Genomic DNA, 21145 nt, shown 5'->3' with positions numbered 1-21145 from the left:
GAGGCGTCCTCATAATGCAGTGAACTGTCATGGCTCCTTGATAGTGATGAGACAGCATCAACTATGGAACATGGTTAAGTGTGATGTCTCATGCAGGGATGAGGGAGGCAGGCCCCATAAAATTATAAATTTGTGGTGAGGTTTTCTTGAACTTCCAGGGTTTTTTTTTTTCAGCTTTATAGAAAAATGTTCATGCAACACTTTTGCTTTTTTGGTGAGATAGGGAGAACATACTTATGATGGCTAGTTTCAGTTGTCGACTTAACACAATGTAGAGTCACCTAGGAAGAAAGTCTCTATAAGGAACTATCTAAATCAAGCTGACCTGTGGACATGTCTGGGGCGGGAAGGGGCATTATATTTATTTCATTAATCATGGTCTAAAGCCCTATGCACTATGGGCAGCACTAGTCTAGATAAGGGATCCTTACCTGCACCAGAGGGGACAAATTAGGTGGAGTGCAAGCATGCACGAATGAATCCCCATTCTCTGCTCTGGACTGGAAATGTAATGTGATAAGCTAACTTAATGTTTCTGCAGCTTTGGCTTCCCCATGATGATGGATTTTAAGCTGAAGGTGTGAGCCAAGTAAATCATTTCTCCTTTAAGTTGCTGTTGTCAGGGTATTTGATCATAGCAACAGGAAGGAAAACTAAGATGATAAGATCTTCTGCTGTTTCACAGAATGCCTTAGGCTGATGTTCTGTCAATTTCCTTTTTATATACGGAGATCCCACGCATGCCTCTGACAGAGCTCCTAAGAGCAACAGAGAGCAGACTCTGCTCAGTGTATCATCTTCCACTCTGGCAGTAGCCAGACTCTGGGTAAAGTGTGCCCCGATGCCTCAAGCTCTGAAAATGCACTCCTCTGCCACCTCCACACAAGGGCCTTTTCCCTGTAGATCCCAAAGTGACACAGTATTCTCTGTACTGCCTGCCTGAGAGCTGTTCTTTGTGTTAACAGAGATATTTCTGTGTATATGCTGGGACATCTTATTCCATCAGCAGATCTTTGGCTATCCTACATCAGATTCAAGGCCCAGAAATGATCCTTGAACAAACAGGAAACTGACCGGCAGCTCATCTTCAGCAAGCCTGGGGAAAAAATGGGGGAAAAAAAACTAGTTTCAGAAGCAGAATCTTTTTATTTTCGTTGGTGCTAGGGGTCAAGCCCAGGCACTTTCTCTGGGGGCATTCTGTCGTGTTATCTCTAGCCCAAATGGGATCTTAATTAAGATGTGGCCCATTCATGTGACAAAGGATTTCTGGCTTCCCCCAATTGCTGAACTTGAGCTGGCCTTGGCTAGATGCTGAGCCCTATACCCTTCAGTCACTTCACAGAAGCTCGAGTCCCTGGCCCCACACCACACAGGAGGGACACACGGAAGAACCTAACCATGGAGTTGAGACTCTTATGAAAATAGAGGGCCATGTAGCCGGGGCTTGAAGGAAAATACTTCCACTAACTTGTCAACTTCTCCCTAGACAGTGACTTTTCCAGAAACCTAGAGACATTTGTGTGTGTGTGTGTGTGTGTGTGTGTGTGTGTGTGTGTGTGTGTGTGAGAGAGAGAGAGAGAGAGAGAGAGAGAGAGAGAGAGAGAGAGAGAGAGAGAGAGAGAGAGAGGAGAGAGAGAGAGCAGCCCCCCTGACCTTGGTATCATCCTCTGCTTGGCTGCTTGGCAAGTTTGGTATTTAAGCTCCTTGAAATAACCTGAAACAGTATGGGTGAGTCTGGCTTGCCATTCATTTATTCACACGTTCACTTCAAGGTGGTTATTAGTTTTCTGGATGAACTAGGTACTGCTTTTGGCACTGGTGGTGCCGAAATGAACAGCACACAGATCTCTTCCTTTCTGTCATGTGATAGAAACAAGCACCAATGAGCCTGTTTGAAGGTTAATTATGGAGTTTATTGAATGATGGCCTCTCTAACGTTGATCAGTGGCAGGTGGGATGATGGGTGAATTGTAGGGGGTGCCATGAAGTCCAGAAGGAAGGGCCCAAAGACTAGAAGGCCTAGCTAGCATCCACATAGAAGCAGCTCCCTAATGCAAGCAGGCCTGCTGTCTGTGGAGGGTCAAGGAGAACTGGCATGCTCATGGCGTGCAGTCCTAGGGCAGGCAATGAAGGAGTTAGCCACTGGGAAAAGCAGTAGAATCTGTTCACATTTTGAGGCTGAGTCAATAGTATTTCAGCCAGGATTGGATGAGATCAGAGCCAGAAGCAGTAGGGGAGGAAAGTGGTTGAGTGTGATTCAGATGTGTGACCTGTTTGCTTAGGATGTAATGGGAATGTGATTTCACACTAGCCATAGGCCACACATGTGGCCACATCCAGATGTCCTACTCACTTTACATTCAATAGGGAGCTTGGATGCTTCCTGGGAGCTAATTTCCTACCATGTTCAGTCATCCCTGTATGAGGCTCAGATGAATATTATATTACTTGAAGTTATTCTATTCATTGTGAGTTTATAGAAACGAAAAGAAAGTCTGGCCAGTAACTGCTGGAAAGGTAAGACATCTCCTAGCTCAGCCTTCTCTATCCCAGAGGGACTGAAATTTCAGGTCTTGTCCTGGGGTGTAGATTTCTTGTCTTCCAAATTAAGGGAGGATGTTAAATGAAGCATTATGGAAACCTCTTTAAATTTTAGTAGGATTTTTAGAAGAAATGAGAAAAATGAATCTGTAAGACATATTTTGTACATGGAAATGAGCTTAAAACAGATTTTAACAGGCAGCAAGACTTATAGAGTCATCAGGCTGTATTCCTTGTTCCCACTTACTCTGTTAAAATACCCAAAATATTCCTTCTAGAATTAACACTAGGAACACATCCCTCCTTCCTAAGAAGCTTGCCATGGCTCTGAAGTTTGCAATTCACAAAATTAATTTCTCACTGTGATTTGCAAATGCTCTGTTTTATTTCTCTGGGTATGTTTACCCACAAATGAGGAGCACAGACACAGCCAGGAATATATGTAGAGTGTGATTCTTGTTACCTTATTTGTCCGTTCACCAATTACCACACATTCATGTGCAGGGAAATGTTCTTCAGTAATACAACAGTGAGCAGGATGGCCTAATCCCAGTCTCCATGGGTTTACAACCTAGTAGAGAGAATTTTAGCTTTATAGAATGTGTTTGGTAGCACAAATGAAACAGACCCAGAGATGACAGGGAAAGCTTTTTCTGTGACTGCCAACTAGGATGAGAAGACTGGACTGGTCACATTGGTCAGAGGTCCAGCGGGCCTCAGCAGCCTAGAATACTAACAAGCCCCTGCTGAGGCTTACCTAGTAGGTAAATAGGGTTTTAAGCCCATGAAATGTCTTATACACATAAAATTGTATGCTCTGTAAGCTGAGAACTGCCATTTACACATAACTGGAGAGTGATAGTTTTCTGACCAACATGGGGAAGAAGTATCCATCAACTTGGATAGACACTTTCCTCCTCACTAATCTCTAACATATATTTAGTGTTTCTTTCATTATAGATGTGGATATTAAGCTTCTGCAGTATTAACAATACTGATAGATTCAGAGAATGCCTAGTTCAATTTGAATCGTATAAAAATGAATAGTGTTTTGCTATAAGCATGTCCCATAATATTTGGAATAAATTTATACCAAAATTATTCATTGTTCCTTTGAAATTTAAATGTAACTGGTCATTCAACATTTTGTCTGGGAACTCCAAATTCTGGGTACTCTGTCCCACTGGCAGTCAATCATGTCCAATCATATTATGGTGGTTATAATTATCATGACATATTATCTGTACAAAATTGCAACAGTTAATAAATCAAGAGCTAGATTATTTAGCTTTTTAATGAGGCACATTTATTGCTGTATAGCAATTTTATTTGTCTTTAAGAAGCTATTTTACTATTACAACATTCTTGGTTTCCAGTGTCATATGATGTATTTTATTTCATATGCTTAGAAACATGAATCTAAGGAACAGCAAGATAATTCAGTGAGTAAAAGCAATAGTTGTGCAAGTCTGGAGACCTGACTACAATCCCTAGAACCCATGTAAAGGTGGAAGATGAGAACAGACCATGCACAGTTGCCCCATGTGCTCATAGAGCTCCATGTCAGCACGTGTGCTTCACTCCCGACACAGCATACAAATACAACAACTGATGATAATGATAACAGTAGTAATAATAATTTTGAAAAGAAGGTGAGTCTAGGAAGGAATGATCATCAAAGAAGGAACTCCAGCAGTGCATCTAACCTGTAAGCACAGGCCTGATTGCTTCTCTCAAGTGACCCTGCAGTTGGCTCCGGCGTGGACCTTGAACTCTGCCAGAGGCTGTTGGGCCCTGCTCTGTCCCAGAGAGCCAGAACCCCCAGTTTCACAGGCCTGACTTAAGCAGTAAGACGGCAGGCCCTGGAGCCTAATCAACAGAGGACACGAAGTCTTGGAACACCTCTGGGAGGTTCTAAAGCCCTTTGCTTTCCTGCGGTCCCATAGACCTCCCCACTCAGAGCCAGGAGCTGTCTTAGCAGCTGTGGCGAGTACAAGGTGAAGCTGTATGAGAATGAGAACGAGACTAGAGACTATGCAGAGCCAAAGGGATGTTTAGACAGGACATTTGGGAAGAAGAAAAAAGTCAACTTGTTCAACTTATACGTTGATAGAATAGATACAGGAGCATATTACAATTATTCTAGGAAAATTTCTAGAAATGATTCCATAAAATGTCCTCCACATGTGCTGTGCCTACTCACCTTAGGGAGGTTTATAGCTGTGCAGAGATCTCTGTGTGAACTTTCTGGAGTCCTGCAAGAAAATCACTCTCCCCTGGGGCCCTGGCCTTCCAAAGTGGCACATCCCTTCCTGTTCCTTTGTTTGGGTCAAACTAGGAGTGAGTGAATGAAGTTATTTAAACAATAGATGCTGTAGGAACCTTGATTTAGAAGTAATGTGAATGCTGAGAGCAGGATTTGAAATAGCTTTCCCCAGGGAAAGGCACACCAATTAGTTATCTAGACCTGGAAATAGACATACAAGTAACATACAGACTGAGCAGGTTGTATTTGTGTATTTAGGAAGACAGGCACACACCACTACCACCACCACCAAAGAACAACAATTAATGAAAAAGAAGGCCATGAATTTGAAAGAGAGCTAGCTGGGGTATATGGGAAGGTTTGGAGGGAGGAAAGGGAAGGCAGAAATGATGTAATTATATAATAATCTCAAAAAATAAGAAAAAGTAAAAGAGGCAATGTGTCCCATGAGAAATAGTTTATGTATTTTAAGTTTCTTTTTTCTCATTTGAGAATGATACTTCATATGTCTATATTCAAATGAGATTAATACTTGCAACTGGCACATGGAAACTCCTAAGGCTCTCCAGCACTGTGTGGTGGTGAAGACTCGGAGACAAGCCTGTGTGGGTTCAAATTATACAATGACCATTCGGGTTGAGCACATTCACTAAAATTCACAGCTGTTAGCGTTACCCATTTGCAAAATGGGTAAAGTTTGCACATTCTCAACCAGCTACTGTGAGGGACAAGGAGAGTCCATCAGTACAACCATGCAGAGGGATGAATGCTTATGGTGAACAATAATTAGACCATGGAGGAAGTAGGACTGAGATGTAGACAGGCATAAAATCGTCATACCTAGGAGTGTAGTTGGCTTGTCATACCCCATTCTCACCTACATGAATAACCAAACTGCCTCAAACACAAAGCTTGTGCCTCTGACTCAAGAGGACCAAGTCACTATCTTGTCCATTTTAAATCATTTAGTTAAAGGTGTAAATTAACCTCCCCATGCTAAGTGTGTGCACATGTATGTGTGTGTGTGTGTTGGGGTGATGGAATTATATACTACATTTTTTTATTACTATGGACAGAAGTGCTGACCAGGAGAAAGAGTAATGCTAGGTTAGTTCATCATGGTTTCCCAGGTAGTAGCATCCATCCTGTCAAGAAGGACATGGTAGAGTTAAAAAGAGGATGGAGAGTGTCACTGGGACTCCTTGAATTTCAGTAGATTAGGAATTAGAGTTTGGACCAGAATGAGCTGGGATATAACCCATAAGCACCTCCCTTCTCCAGTCATCCTCTGCTATCTTGATCCCACATCCTAAAGGTTCCACAACCTCTCCAAATAGCACCACCATTAGGAGATCAAGTGTTCAAACCCATGAGTCAGTTGGGAACATTTCATATTCAAACCATAACTGGTGAGGGTTGATAAAAACACTCCAGAGGTCCATATGCACCTCTTCTCTGGGACACTCCATCCACAACACTTTTTCACTCTGTTATGCTGAGTAAGCTAAGAATATAAGGCAATTTTTAATGGTAATTAAAATAAACGTGATATATATATATATATATATATATATATATATATATCCATATCTTCAAGAAAACACGGGGAAATTGTCTCAGAAATGATATCCTTATTCAAAGAGATCTCTCTGGTGCCTTAGGCTGGGGTCCTCTTCTCTGGAGGATTCTTAGCCAGAGCAGAGGGAGAGAAGAGAGGAGGGAAGGTACTGGAGGGGGAGGGGTGGATCTGTACTGCTTCCTCCACATACCAGCAGGGAAGCTTCAGACAGCAGCCCCACGTGGCCAGCCCTCTGAGAAAACCAAGCCAAAAATAGCTCAGAGCCTCACACTTCATGGCTGGCAGAGGCACGATTTTTCATCCAGTGTCGGGAGCGGTGTTCCGGGGGCTCTGAGCACAGCAGTGGGGAAATCAAAGCAGCTCAGAGGCTTTGCCTTATTTTAATGTGCGCACTAAACACCACCAAATGCTCGGCAAATGCTTAACTCCATCGCCTGTCCACAAAAGCTGCAATGTGCTTGTGAGGATCACAGGACAGCCCTGGTGAACATTTATCAGGGGAAGATTTGGGGGACAGTGACTCTTCCCCAGAGCCCCCAAAGACATGCTGCTTTGTGAACACAGGTCCCCCAGCCAACAGTGCTTGAGAGCACAGATACTCCTGGGAGAGTTAGACAGCTGTATTTTTTAGGGGTAGCCAAAAATCCAGTCCCTTTGTTCACACAGTGGAATTGCACATTGTAATATTAGATTTCCTTAGAAACAAAAAAGCAATGTGTGTCATCCTCAGCAATAAAATGTCACGGTTTGCTTCCAGGGCATAATTCAATAAGAAAGAAACCCAGAGAGGGGAGCCTTGGGATAATCTTTTAAAAATTCAAAAATTGCAGGTTATAAACCATAAGGAACCTTCTTTTATAAAAGCTACTTTAAAATGCACAATTTAATAATGTGTGCTTAGAAAACCCAGCACACAAGGAAGCTGGTAGGATTTGTATGTTTATCTATCTATCTATCTATCTATCTATCTATCTATCTATCTATCTATCTATTTTTAAATAGATTCCAAGGACTATATCTGTTCTGGGCTATGGGATGACACTGTTATTGAATATCAAAGATGAAAATGAGTTATGACAGTCATGAAAACCACCCTTAATTAACCATGAAGAATACAGTTCTCTCGGTGGGAAAAGGGGAGGGGTAAGCAGAAGACAGCACACCAGTAAAAAATGAACAAGCTCTGCCATGAGGAGGTAGTGGTGACGGAGGACATAAAGCATGCACATGGGTACAAGGTCTGGCCTGGGAGAGTTTCGAGGGAGGCTAGTTGAAGGGCTCGGGGCAGCTCTCCCAGAGCCTGCAAGCTGGAAGAACGTCGTTTTCTCGGAGAGAAGGCAGGGGCTAAAAATAGCAGGACTTTCCTCTCAGAAGTTCAAGTCTGATGTGTTTCCCACTCCTGTGAGCCATAACGCAGGACAGAGATTTATGGCCACCTGGGTTATTCTGAGCTTCCGAGTCAGGGCAGACACATTTCTTGCCGTGCTAATTTTATAGGGAGATAAATTCTCAGACCATCTGCCAGTGGAACGTGCTTTGTGTGAGTTGAGCCATGAATGAGGAGGGGAAAGACCTGCAGGCTGATTTTCCAGCACACCCAGTGTTCCTACAGGCATTGGGGGTTGGGGGGAGAGCCAGCTCTACCACATATTTTCGCAGCAATTTCTGTGTGGAAAATCATAAACAAAAACCAGGCTAGATAGGGCTTCCTGGGTATCTGCTGGGTCCAGCTCCCTCTCTTGTGAAATAGCCAATGAGGTGCTGTTAATGGCAACAAGAAAGGCAAGCATTCCTGGCAGAAGTGTCTTCATTGAGTACACCACGCTGTCTTTACTTCTGAACAACACGGGTGTCCCCTTGGAGCTCAGTTCATGCAAGGGGGACCGAGAACAAAGAAGTGGGCTCAGCGGCTGGAGGACACCTTCAGCCTTCTAAGTACAGGTGAGTATGGATCCACAATGAGCAGAGATGTGAGGCCACAACTGTGTTTGAAGGGCTTGCTCTGCCCTCTGTGACTATAACAAGGGAAGAACTTGAAAAACGTTCCTTGCCATCTTTGGTAAGGCTGCCATAATCAGAAATCTCACAAATAGTAAAACACTGAGGTGTCTTTTCTCCATATTTGAATAAGGGAGGTATACATGAATGCTTCTCTCTGGTGTGAGATACATTTTCTACTGGGGTTCTCAGCCCTGCCCCAGAAGCCTGGCTGGGATGCCTTTCAACTTCATGAGATTTAGCAGTCCTGAAGTTATCTACATTGGAAGGTCCTGAGGGAGACAGGCCTGGCCATCATCATTATCATCTTTCACTTCAAGATTAAACAGGAAAAAGAAGAAGTTGCCTATTTTCTGGACAATCACTTCCATTAGACATATGAAAAGGTGATAATACTTGATATCCATCCCCTAGCCTGAGACCCTGTGTCAAAGCTATTGACTTGGTGTACCTGGCCATGAGGCATCTAGTCTCATGATATGCTAGGTGCATTGTGGGAAAAGAAAGGCTCACATTATGTTTCCTCTGGGTTGCTGGATAATGGGTCAAACCTGTCCTGTGCCTCAGCTCAAATGTTCTCCCTAACTTGGAGTCAGGGACTCTGAAAATTTGTCCATAGTAGTCACTGTGGCCACCTACACCTAGAAGACAAGAGTACTAATTCTTTATCCTAGGTCCTAAGCTTTTGTTTACAAGTGGGGCCTACTAAGAGAAAGAATCCAGATGATTTGTGTAGAGCCCTCAGGTGTCTATCCTATGACGAATAGCTGAATCACTCCAATCAGACAGCTGAGGTAGACAGCATCCCTGCCTTCATTTTATTCATGGTGTCTTGGCCAGGTCTTTTTTTTATTAACATAATTTTGTATTGATTCTTTGGGAATTTCATATCATACACCCCAATCCCACTCCTTTCCCAGTCCCTCTATATCTTCCCCTCACCCCTGTAGCATCCCTCCAAAAGAAAATTTAAAAGGTATTAATTAAAAACAAAACAAAACAAACAAATGGAACACTTTGCTCCTCCACCATTTCCACCTTCCAACACCTACCTATGCATTTGTCTTGATGGCATTGGGAGCTGCAATTTGTCACACAGTAGACCCTTTTGTCCATTCAGCTTTACTTGCAAATGCTCATTGCAACAAGTTGTTGGTCTGGTTCAAGGCCTCTGGCTTCTAGTACACCATCAATACTGGACGCCCACCAAAACTCCCCTTGGATATCCTGCTGTTACCCTGAGACATGGAGTTCCTGCAGCTATGGTGCTGAAGGACCACACACTTTAACAGGTCATAGATGGGGTAGATGTTGGGGTGGGCCAATACAAAGCCCTGGATGTGGGTCTGGGAGGTAGCTATTTGGTCAGTCCCAGCTGCTGGAATCTCCTCTTTCAGGTGAGGGGTGGAGCCAGTTCTTCTACAACCACACCATTGGGTCCTGCGCAAGTCTTTTAAAGATCCATGGTTCTATTCTAAAGGCATAGTGGCACTATGCCTAACACAACTTTACATTTCATTTCATTGCATATATATATATATATATATATATATATATATATATATATATATAATTTGATGAAGAAGCCAGACTAGTGTATATTGCCTATTCATTTTTTTGTCCTTTACCTTAGAAAAGCAGAAATACAAAATATGTAAAACTAAAAGAAAGCTCCTTCTAAATCAAACCATGAGCCTAGAAATACTGATTCCTGTGGTTAAAAAGCAAAAACAAAACAAAACAAAACAAAACACTAATTTTCTGGGGTTGTTTGAGAAGATGGCCTTGCTGAAAGATGACAGAGACATTAAGAGTATAGCTGTTTCTAAGCAGAGCTGCTTCCTTCTCCTTTACCTGGGCCACAAATGGTGGAGAAAGATGAGAACCAGAAAGCACTTCAATTCGACGAAGACTTGGGGGATTGTGTGCTAGTTTAACCAAGAACCAAAGAAACTGAAAATCCTGGTTGCAAAGCAAACCTATGTGCTGTGGATGATTGATTGATAAATAAAATACTGATTGGCTAGTAGCCAGGCAGGAAGTATAGGTGGGACTAGCAGAGAGGAGAATTGGTGGAACAGGAAGATGGAGAGGAGGAGATGTTGCCAGCTGCTATGATGAGGAGCAGGATGTAAAGTACCGGTAAACCACAAGCCACGTGACAAAGTATAGATTAATAAAAATGGGTTAATTTAAGATAGAAGAACTAGATAACAAGAAGCCTGCCATGGCCATACAGTTTGTAATCAATATGTCTCTGTGTGTTTACTCGGTTGGGTCTGAGCAGCTGTGGGACTGGCGGGTGAGAGAGATTTGTCCTGATGATGGGCCAGGCAGGACTGGAGAAAACTTCAGCTACACCTATGTATAGTCTAAAATTTGCCTCGGATGGAAATACTGACTAAACTCACAAGATCCACTATGTGTGGCCATGTGCACACAGCTCAGATAAATCAGTTTTCTTCCACAAAGCTGGAGGCATGCTGTGTACTGGCTGGGACTGGGCTTGGTTGAGGAGGGTTTTATCCATCTAGTGTCTGAGCCATCCCATCAACTTGCCAGCGAAGAAGCCTTGCAGCTACGCTTCTATTAATGGAGGCCAGAAAAAGGCAACAGCAATATAATTGTACCTGTCACTTTCATTATCTCAAACACTGACCCTGAGTCAGGTAGGAAGCAAGTGCAAACTGTGTGAACGAGTTTTCATGCCTTTAAGTACAAACACAAGAAGGGATTCATTTAGTGAAAAACAGCAGCTGCCAATGTTAGACCTCGCTAAATTGATATGGAAAAGAACTGTGGCAGGCAGATCCTCTGCAGTGGTCTAAACATGTGTAATTATTGACTATGCACCAGAGAGGTCCACACCACGCAGAGCAGAGGGACCTCATCAGAGATCTCCCTTCAGAATAAGATCAAATGATGGGCTGGAGGAAGGCCAGCAGGGGTGACTGTCTTCCTTAAAGTCTGCTCACACCATTGCAGGCCAGCAATTCATCAAAGTCAAAAGGAAACTAAGCTGGTGGTGCCGAGGCCTCATCCACAAATGCGCAGGCCCTTGAATGGGACATGTCTACTCTAGATGTGCCTTGCTGCAATGGCAGGGTGCATGCTGAAGTAGCTGGTATACCTGTCAGGGAATGGGGATGGGTTAAGGACATTATTTAGTAGAGAAAAGAAAAGCAGGTCAAAGGAGAAACCATGATGCAGTACTGAGAGGGGCAGGAACACTATGAGAAAGGCTGATTAGACTCGAGGCCCAGGGAGCCTATGAGTCCTTTCATGAAGTCATGGTGCAGGTGAGGTCACCTCCCAGCCAGTGAGAGCCAGAGATCCCAGATCTCTGATTGCTCTTCTCTGGAAGTTCTCTCTCTCTGCTTCCTTCTGCACACTGCCTAGTCTACCTCCCTTGCTTGGCCTGGCTTGGACCACCTGATCTTGCTTCCAAAGGCTAGCCACTCTCTAGCTGTAGCCATGGCCACACGATGCCACACACACTTCAACTAGGGTCTGTATGTTCCAGCGTTGAATGCAGAAGCAAGTTGTCCTCCAAACCCCGCGTTTACTCTCCTCACTTTCTACCTGTTCTGTGAATTGCTGAGAGAGGATCTGCCTCTGTTCGTGATTATGTTTCTTCCCTCCAGAAGTTCCAGTTTCACATAGTTAATAACAGAAGCTCTATTATTCGGGATAGGTCATTCAGGACTATTATACAACCCCCCCCCCCCAGAGACTGACCCCTTTACCATGTAAGGTACCTTTCTGCATTGTCTACTTTGTCCAGCACTGATGTCACTTCTTGCACGTTACTGCTTTCAAATTGTTTTCCAACACTTTATTTACATGTATGTACCGTCATTCTTCATGGGACTGTACATTTGACTTTTAAAAATTCATTTGGAAATTACTTCTATTAAAATTTCTCATCCACTGATTTCCATGTATTGTTGACTTAATTGGTTTAAGAAAATGTCTTGATGGAGAGATGGCTCAGAGGTTAAGAGCACTGGCTGTTCTTCCAAAGGACATGGGTTCAATTCCCAGCACCCACATAGCAGCTCACATCTGTAACTCCAGTCACAGGGGACCTGAAACCCTCACACAGATGTACATGCAGGCAAAAACACTAATGCATGTAAAATGAAAATACATTTAAAAAAATTTTAAAAAAAGAAACTGTCTTGCCGTTCCTTCCCTTCCCTCTTTCCCCTCCTCTCAATTTGTTTTCTTTTCAAGATATAGTGTCACCATGTAGCCCAGGCTGTCCTCAAAATCATGGTCCTGTCTCAGCTTCCTAAGATCTGGAATTAGAGGCAAGCCCCACCACTCACAGCCTGTTATTTCTGTTCCATGCAGCTGTCTGCTGCTCCTTGGCTGCTCCCTTTTCGGCCAGTCTTTGTAAGGAGATCTGTATAAGTTAACTGAGGTTTAGATTTTCAGTTGACTTTTTTTTTTAAAGCTATAATTTTTGTACAATAATTATTTTTAATTTTAATTTTCAGTTGACTCTACATTCACAACTTTGTCTTGAAGTCTCATTCCAAATATTCTGTCATTTGGTGACTCTTAGAGCCTGATTTTTTACTTAGGAAAATATAATCATGGTATTGAGGATGTTTCAATATGAAATCAGAGACTATGCAGAGTCCATATATTTATTGAAGGGGATTTTAAGTCTGGTTGATAGTCACAGGGTTAAAACCTCACAGAGGCTGTCTATGGTTCAGTCTAGAACATTAGAAGCCTCAGAACGAAAGAACCAGCAAGGTGACCTAGTTCTCAGGCAAAGGCCTGGAAAGCCCTTAGAGATCGGCTAGGGAGCCCGGACCTGATGTCTACAATGGTAATGAGAGAAAACTGCACCTGCTTGGGAAAGTACAAGTGATAGCTAAGATCAGAGGACCCACTGCTTGACTCCTTAGTGGGTACTGGATAGCTATGGTGGGGAGCACGTGGTGGAGCTCTTCATGAAACAGGAAGCAAAAGAAAACAGAGCCTGTGTTCCTACTGTCTCCTTCCAGGGCATGTCTCAATGGTCTAAGGTCCTCCCACTAGGCCCCACCTGCCCTGGGGTACCCCCACTTTGGACCTGCTTTGGCAGACAATCAGAATTCAAACCATAGCATGCTTCCACCTACAATGTAGGGAAGAAGGAACTGCGTGATGAGAACTGCAGCATGCCCTAGGCAGGGGGAGAAAGGCATGGTGTGGACAGCCCAGCTAATTTGAATTAGCAATGATTCATTAGGCAATTATTCAACACATGTCTTGGGAGAATTATGCTACTCTGAAGAATTCAGGCTCTACCCTAAGAAAGAGCTAATGCTCTGGGAATGTTGACGAGAATGGTTCGGGACAAGGAGGGAAGAGACACAGCTCAGCATGAAAATCAGACTGCAGTGCTGGGTACCAGGGAGGAAAAGCACCTTGAGCGGAGGCAGGCCAGAGCATAGAGCTGAGACAGGCTGGGGCCTTAAAGCCTCAGGCAGGTGTGATCTGTAATGATGGAGTGCTGCAGGCCTTGAAAACAGAGTGGCCACTGGGGACTCATCGCTCAAGTACCGTCTGCTTTCAAAAACCATGAAGAGAAGATTGGTTTGCTTTAAGCGATATACTCAGGATATTGGGGACCAGTTTCAACACAAAATTATACTGAGAGATCTAAAGATGGACAGATGTGGCACAATCAGACTTTATTTTACTTTAAATATTTTACAGTATGCATGTTTTCCCTCCATTTATGTATGTGCACTATGTGCATGTCTGGTACCCAAGGTCAGAAGAGAGCACCAGATCCCTGGCTATGGATTTACAGTTGTGAGCTGCCATGTGAAGCTGGGAATAGAACCCAGGTACTCTGCAAGAGCAGACAGTATGCTTAGCCACTGAACAATCTTCCCAGCCCTACAGTAAGATTCATATTATAGTTTCAAGCATATGTTTTATTTATCTAGGCCAAGGATTCTCAACCTGTGGGCTGTGACCCCTTTGTGTCATGACCCTTTATGGTGAATGACTTTCTCACAGGGGTTGCCTGAGACCATCAGAACACACAGATATTTACATTACAATTCATAACAGTAACAAAATTACAATTATGAAGAAGCAACGAAAATAATTTTATGGATAGAGATCACCATAACATGGGGAACTGTATTGAAGAGTTGCATCATTTGGAAGGTTGAGAAGCACTGATCTAAAGTTGTGATCTTCCTGCCTCATTTTGCTGAGTATCAAGATTACAAATGTCCATCATTACACTGGCTCAACTATATTTCATATAACTATTCTTATATGTGTGTAATGATAATTAATTATAAGGAGCCATACCTTTTTTTTTTTTCTGAAGAATTATTTCTTGATTCAACACTGTGTTAGGTTAAGAACCCCAGCAAGTTGATGGAAACAGGTTCAGGTATAGAAGGTTTACTGGAATACCCTTGGAACAACTGGAGAGAGCATGGAAAAAGCAGGATTGGGTGGAGAAACATGATGATGCCATGATGAAAAGTTCAGTTGTTCCTACCAGGCTTCCTGTGCTGCTCAGAATGGAAGCCGAGAGCAAGGCCTTGGTATACCTACGTACACTCAGTTGCAGCCTGAAATGTGCTGGGAAAGCAACCTGAGCAGCAAGGCCGGATCTCGGTGCCACATTATCTAGAACGGAAGCTCAAATTTTATTATTATTTGTGGTGTCAGGATGGAACCCAGGGTCTCACAAATGCCAGGTAAATCCTCTACCATCATATTCTTTACACCCAGACCCTCAACTTTTCACCATTCTTTATTTTTCTATATAGGATGGTCTGTGCTAGAATATTAAAATAAAGTAACATTTTACATTGTTGACTTGGACTACTTTTTCAACCCGAAAAAGGGTTCCAAAGAAGAGTTGACAGTTTGGGGTTACTATTTGGATCTGTAACCGAACATAGATCAGTTTTGTGACACTCACATCTCTTCTGTGGAAACATTATAGTTTTCAAGGGTGCAGCTCTAAAACCCTATGCTTATGGAGGTAGAAACCCACCAGAGTCCATTAATTTGATAAGCAGGCCCACAAACATGTCAAATAAAGAGTAGTCATTATTGAGTGGTCTCCAATTTTTTCTTTTGCCTCCCTCTTTTTTTCTGAGATGGGGTGTCTCTATATAGCTCAAGTTGGTCTCAGCTTAAAATCCTCCTGCCTCAGTGTCCTGAATAGCTGGGATCATAGACATGCAACACCATACCCCAATGATTTTAACTTTAAATGTATTGACTTTATTCTTTGATACTATCACACACGTATTAAGTATATTCTGATTACTGTAATCCACGCTCTTTTAGTCTGCCTCCCTCCCCTTATACCCCACTTCCGATCACCACTAGTTCCTTTTCCACATTCCTGACTTTTTTTTTTCTTGCTACTCATTTAATTTTACTAGATTCCTCTGTGGAACACACACACACACACACACACACACACACACACACACACACACACACACCGGTTTTAAGTGTACATCCCTCAGCTCTAATGGTCTCATACTCAGGTTCTAAGAGCCATATGCCCACTGCCACACAGCCTCACACTGAGGATTTAAGGGTCACATATCCCTGCCACAAAGCCTCATAACCATGTTTTAAGGGTCACACACCCACTGCAGCAAGACTCCAATGCACTGCCATCTGCTTCTTGATTTAGAAAATATGTCATGCAGAGCAAGTGCCAGCTCTGTACTGGGCATTAGTCATGCAGTGCTTGGTCTCTAACACGCCGGGCTGAGACCTTTCACACCACTTCTCTCATGGGTTCCATGTTTTGGACCTGTGATATCGCTGATATTTCCTGCAATTATTTCACTGGCAATCCAAAAGGTTTCCAAGTTTGTACCACTAATTATCAGGAACATCTTAAACGAACGTGACTGGATATTTTCTTCAGATTTAGTCCCCAAGGTTGGCTTGGGAGATGGAGCATCGGGTACAGCACTTGTGCAAGCACAAGGATTCAAGTTCAGATCCTCAGAACTCACATAAAGTCCCGTGGGAGTGTAGGCCCTGGCAGTGCACACATGTGGAGATGGGGGATCCTCAGAGCTGGATAGCTAGACTAGCCCAGGTGGAAAGTCAAAGGTTCAGTGAGAGAGTCTGTGGCAATACATAAGGTTGAGAACAATAGAGATACCCCATGCCAGCCTTGAACCTACAGATACACTTCCGCGACTATGTCTGTGCAGCTGCATGCACATGTGCTATAGATGTGTGAACATGCATACACACACATGCATTTCATACACACATGTACATATGTAAAAAAAATTAGTCCCCCAAAGTGGGACTGTTGGGTCAAAGAGAAGGGGTGGTGGATTCAAGCTTCTCCCCAGGTAGGGTGTTCTCATTAAAATATATGAGTGCTCAATCCATCCAGTTTGTTGGCAAATAGTTTCTGCCATTCCAGCAATTCATTTAAAAATTCATATATTGCATCAGCCAGAAAATCTGGATACTATTAAACAAGCAATGAGTTATAACAAGTAATTTTTCTTGACTGCAATTTTAATTGGAATGTCTTTCATTTTTATTAATAGGTTGATTCTTCTACTCACCCAATATTTGCTGAATGCATTCAAGATGTTAGATTCTGTGCCGTGGCAGACATAAAAGACAAAACGACATCGTATCTGCCCTCTGAGTTCAAAATAGTTGGTTTCAATTTGGAAGCAAGTAGCCACGCTGTGTGGTGGTCATTCGCTGGTTCAGTTACTCTGACGTCCAATGTGGGCAAGTCCTCAAGAGCAGCCATGCTCCTGTATAGTGAGCTGATATACTTCCTCCTTAGATTAGCAAAAGCCTCTTTTTGTTCACTTGAATTTCCAGATCTCTTATTCAGTCATGAATGAATAATGCTGATTTTAGTCTCTCACCTGCCACTAGACACTGTTTTTGAAATATTCAAATTTTCACCTTTTGTCAGGAGTTAGCTGACTTTCACCCCATACTATGTTACTTTGAGATAAATGTGGTTGGCTGGAACAGATTACGGTAAATGTCATGAGCATGCCTCATCCCATAAGCAGCTAACTGCCACACCTTTTGCAGCATTTGTTTCTCTAACGTGGCTTTGCTATGCAAGTTTCTGAAGCTAATGCCCAGATCCTTCTACTTGTCAAGAAACCCGATCCTCAGAGGAAGACTTCTCTTGGGAAGAAGCAATGCTGTGAGTGCAGGCTGAATGGACACTGGGTCATTTTAAAGTCGCAGGCACTCAGATATATATGCTTGTGTCCTTGTGGTTTTCTGCTAGCAACACGTCTTACCAACTTACACTTTTCAGATATGTGGCTCCCAAGAGCAGAAAAGGTGGCACCAGGCATGGGGAGGTAGCACAACAGGGACATGGTTAGGACATCTGTTGCCTTTGATCTTGTATTGCCAGAACCAAAGCTGCCTCACACTCCTGCCACCCCCATCTCACAAACCCCAGGTATCGCTCCCAGCTCCATCAAGGAGCCCTAGTGTTGGGGGGCAGGGGAAGCCCCAAGTGAACGAAGTCCCGAGTGAATGCACATTATTGACATGGATACAGAAATATCAAGGACATCAGACCCTTCTGTCTTGAATGTTGGTAGTGTATGCCGAAAATGTCTACCACAGCTTCCTGCTCCCTGGACGTTTACAGCATACAGACTGCTCCCCTACAGAGACTTTTCCTCCTAAGACTACCTAAACCTGTCCCCTTGATCCAGCTGTATGCCATAAACCCTGCCTCCTTGTTTCTCTGTATGTAGTGACACTGCCTCTGTTCAATTCTATATGATAAACATACTGCACTTCTGTGTCTAGGGACACAGCACTGTAGAAAGGATACCTCCCACATGGTTTACCAGTAACTGGTTTGGGAACTGCTGTGCAACCTTTATATAGGAGGTTATAGATACTAGGGCTGCTTAGAATGTAAATAGAAGTCTCTCCTTTGGATGTGGGACTATAGTCTTACCTCACTGGCAGAAATGCAGCACCAAGAACAGAGGCAGTCTTACAAGACTGAACCCCAAAACTAAGGGAAGAAATGAGGTGACAAATCCTATGCCTTGGTTGGTTTTATGTTTTGATAACAGAATACCTGAGTCTGGCTAATTTATAAAGAACAGAAATGTGTTCCTTTGCAGTTAGCAGTGCTAGGAGTCCAATGTTAAGGTGTTTGTATCTGGTGAGAGCCATCTTGATGTATCATCACAATGGTGGTTGCTTGAAGGACAAGAGAACAAATGTAGTCTTGAAAGTCCCTTTTGATCATAGTGTTAATACATTCAAGATCAAGCCCTCATGTCCTGGACATATCCCCTCCCAAGCCCCCACCTCTCAGTACATCTATGTAGAGATGGAAACTTTCAACATAGAATTCTGTGAGGACATCTATAGATTATAGCATCCTTGATCAGAGTTGTTGAGAGCAAGGTCCGTAAAGCCCCATCTCTTCTGGAACTGGTACAGTGAGCTTCCACTCTGAGGAATGAGGGACATTCTGATACTTGACAAGAACCATATTCAGTGGGCAGTTCTCCCCCATGTCTTTATCCTCTGCTATTCTGCATTGCAGTCTGAAGAGACAGATACCCACTGGAGGAGCCCAAGACACATCCTGCTTACTTCCTATCCCAAGTGTGGGACAGGGTGGGCAAACAAGGAGGATGAGTTAACACTGTCACTGAAATAGTAGAGTTTGTCATTAAGAGTTTTAATCATTTCTCTCCCCCTTTTCCCTTTTGGATGAGGACATATGATAGCTCATCAGACAAAAGCCTGAAGGTAATTACTCAAAATGTCTAAAATTTTGGTTAGTGGAGTCTGGCTGTTATCCATGGCCTGAAGCAAGGAGCCAAGGGTAACAGGTCACTCTGTGATCCTGGCCTAGACATCACAGTACCATTGTCTTCAGTGTCTAAAGGACTTGCATAAAGAAGTGACCACACAGTGTTCAGAACACACCCACTTAGGTCATACACCAGCATCTTCACACAACAGTGGCTACCAGACACACTATTTGCAAAGTGGAGGTTATTTATTGCATGTGGGGATTTTAGCAAGAAACACACATGACATTGGAGCTGTCGGACCTATGAAGTGACCTTTATGAAATGCCTGTATGGAACTGAGTGTTGGCAGGAAATTCACATGAGTTTTTCTTGAGTTTTCACTTTCCTTTTGCTGTTGGTAACACTGGAAGCCAATGGAGGAATTTGCCTCAAAGGTCACACACTCTCCCCTCCCCTCCCCTCCGCCTTCTTTCCTCCTGGTCCTGTGTCCATCCCCATCAGAGCCACCCTAGGGGTCACTGGACTAGTCACATGTTTATGCCTGCTTGCAGAAAGCCAGGGCCACATATGCTGAGGAAACAAAGCACATTGCTTTTCCTTACAAAATGAGATGAAAAAATAAATCTAGACACACTTTCCAAGTGTCACTCTTCTTTAAACTTTATATACAGATAGACAGATAAAGATATATGCTCTTATTTTTTCATCAGTATACTCTACTTAGAACTTTAAAAAATAAACTTTCTTTTTTGGTACCTCGGGTTTCCTATATTTGTCTTGGAAACATTTAAAAAATACATCTTCCTAGAACTCTTCTGTGCAAATAATAAACATAAATAACATTAACATCTGTTACAGAATAAAAAGGCTATTTCAAGGATTTCTTTGTCACCACAATTGGCTGTGACCCTTTGGAGGTGATACTAGAAGTAGCCTGTGACTTGTCCCTGTAAGCTGTGTAGGTCCTGATCTGTCTGTGGGGGACTGGACAGGAATTCACCATCCCGCTTGTCCATCTGCAAACTACTTCTGGACAGTTGCAAGACACTTCCCAGCCCACTGGCCAGTGACAGGGAAGAGATCCAGCTGAGTGAGCCAAAGCTGGGCAGATTGAACAGTGACGATAAGGAGGCTGTCTGGCTAGCACTGGTGGGTTTCTTCTTGGAGTCACCGGGAAACTCTTCGGAGACAGCCTCCCCAGGCATGGAGGGCCCTGAAGCCTGAGTGCCCAGTCCTTCCAGCAAGGTGTTCTCTCTTAATGGCATGTTTGTATCCACTGCACTGGGCTCCCCACTGGCCTCTGGGGAGCAGGCCAGCTGCTGTGAGAGCTGGGGAGCTTGACAGGCACAATCCCTGGGAAGGGACTCAAAAGGTGCCATGGTCTTCCTCTCTGAAAGCTCAGTTTCTGAGTCTCCAGGTGGTTGTCCCGGAGTCGAAGTCTCTTTGGGAGCACTGAATTTGCTGGCAGATTTCTTGGCTGACTGGCGTCCCAGCTGGAGCTGGGTAGGGAAAAGGCTCCCCTGGAGAGCTTTGAAAAACAGTCTAGAAAGAACACATGAAAAAGAATCAGATTCTAAAGGGCCATGACTGAGCTTCAGGAGGCTCACGCAGGCCCATGCACAGCGTGTGTGCTGCACTTGCTGGTCAGCAGGAGGCACCAACTGATACTCACCTGGGCAGCAGGGCAGCGACAGGCGCGAGGAGACAAGTCAAGTAAAACAGAGGGTCACCCAGCAATGTCTGCATGGTCCAGTAAGGGTTAGATGGAGGATAGCATGTTGCACAGGACGTGTTGTAGATCAGAGCCACGGAGAAAAACAAAAACGTACTGAAGCCACAGGCTAACCAGTTGAGCCAGGTCTGAAAGCAACCAGAGAGAAAGGGCTTTTACTTCACGTTAAGAGTGTCAACCATAACAACAATATGGGTTTATGGGGAATGGATAGGGGTGTGCCTTCC

The 21145-nt window shown here is 43.6% G+C and overlaps 1 protein-coding gene across 4 annotated transcripts in view; it reads right to left on the bottom strand.

The window, feature by feature from the left end:
• Positions 1–19412: 19412 nt before the first annotated feature.
• The window catches only part of Atp10a (ATPase phospholipid transporting 10A (putative)), a 168618-nt gene continuing 166885 nt past the window's right edge, over positions 19413–21145 (bottom strand). For all 4 annotated transcript variants that reach the window (XM_076543967.1, XM_076543974.1, XM_076543969.1 and 1 more), the window contains exons 21-22: positions 20859–21046; positions 19413–20728 (exon numbers count right to left, since the gene is read on the bottom strand). In XM_076543967.1, coding sequence (XP_076400082.1) covers positions 20110–20728; positions 20859–21046 — 807 coding nt within the window. In that variant the 3' untranslated portion in view covers positions 19413–20109. The remainder of the gene's footprint in view (positions 20729–20858; positions 21047–21145) is intronic.

This window comes from Peromyscus maniculatus, chromosome 1, assembly GCF_049852395.1.
Source record: "Peromyscus maniculatus bairdii isolate BWxNUB_F1_BW_parent chromosome 1, HU_Pman_BW_mat_3.1, whole genome shotgun sequence".
NCBI lineage: Eukaryota > Metazoa > Chordata > Mammalia > Rodentia > Cricetidae > Peromyscus > Peromyscus maniculatus.
The sequence above is the reverse complement of the archived record's forward strand: the minus strand, read 5'-3'. Positions and strand labels throughout refer to the sequence as shown.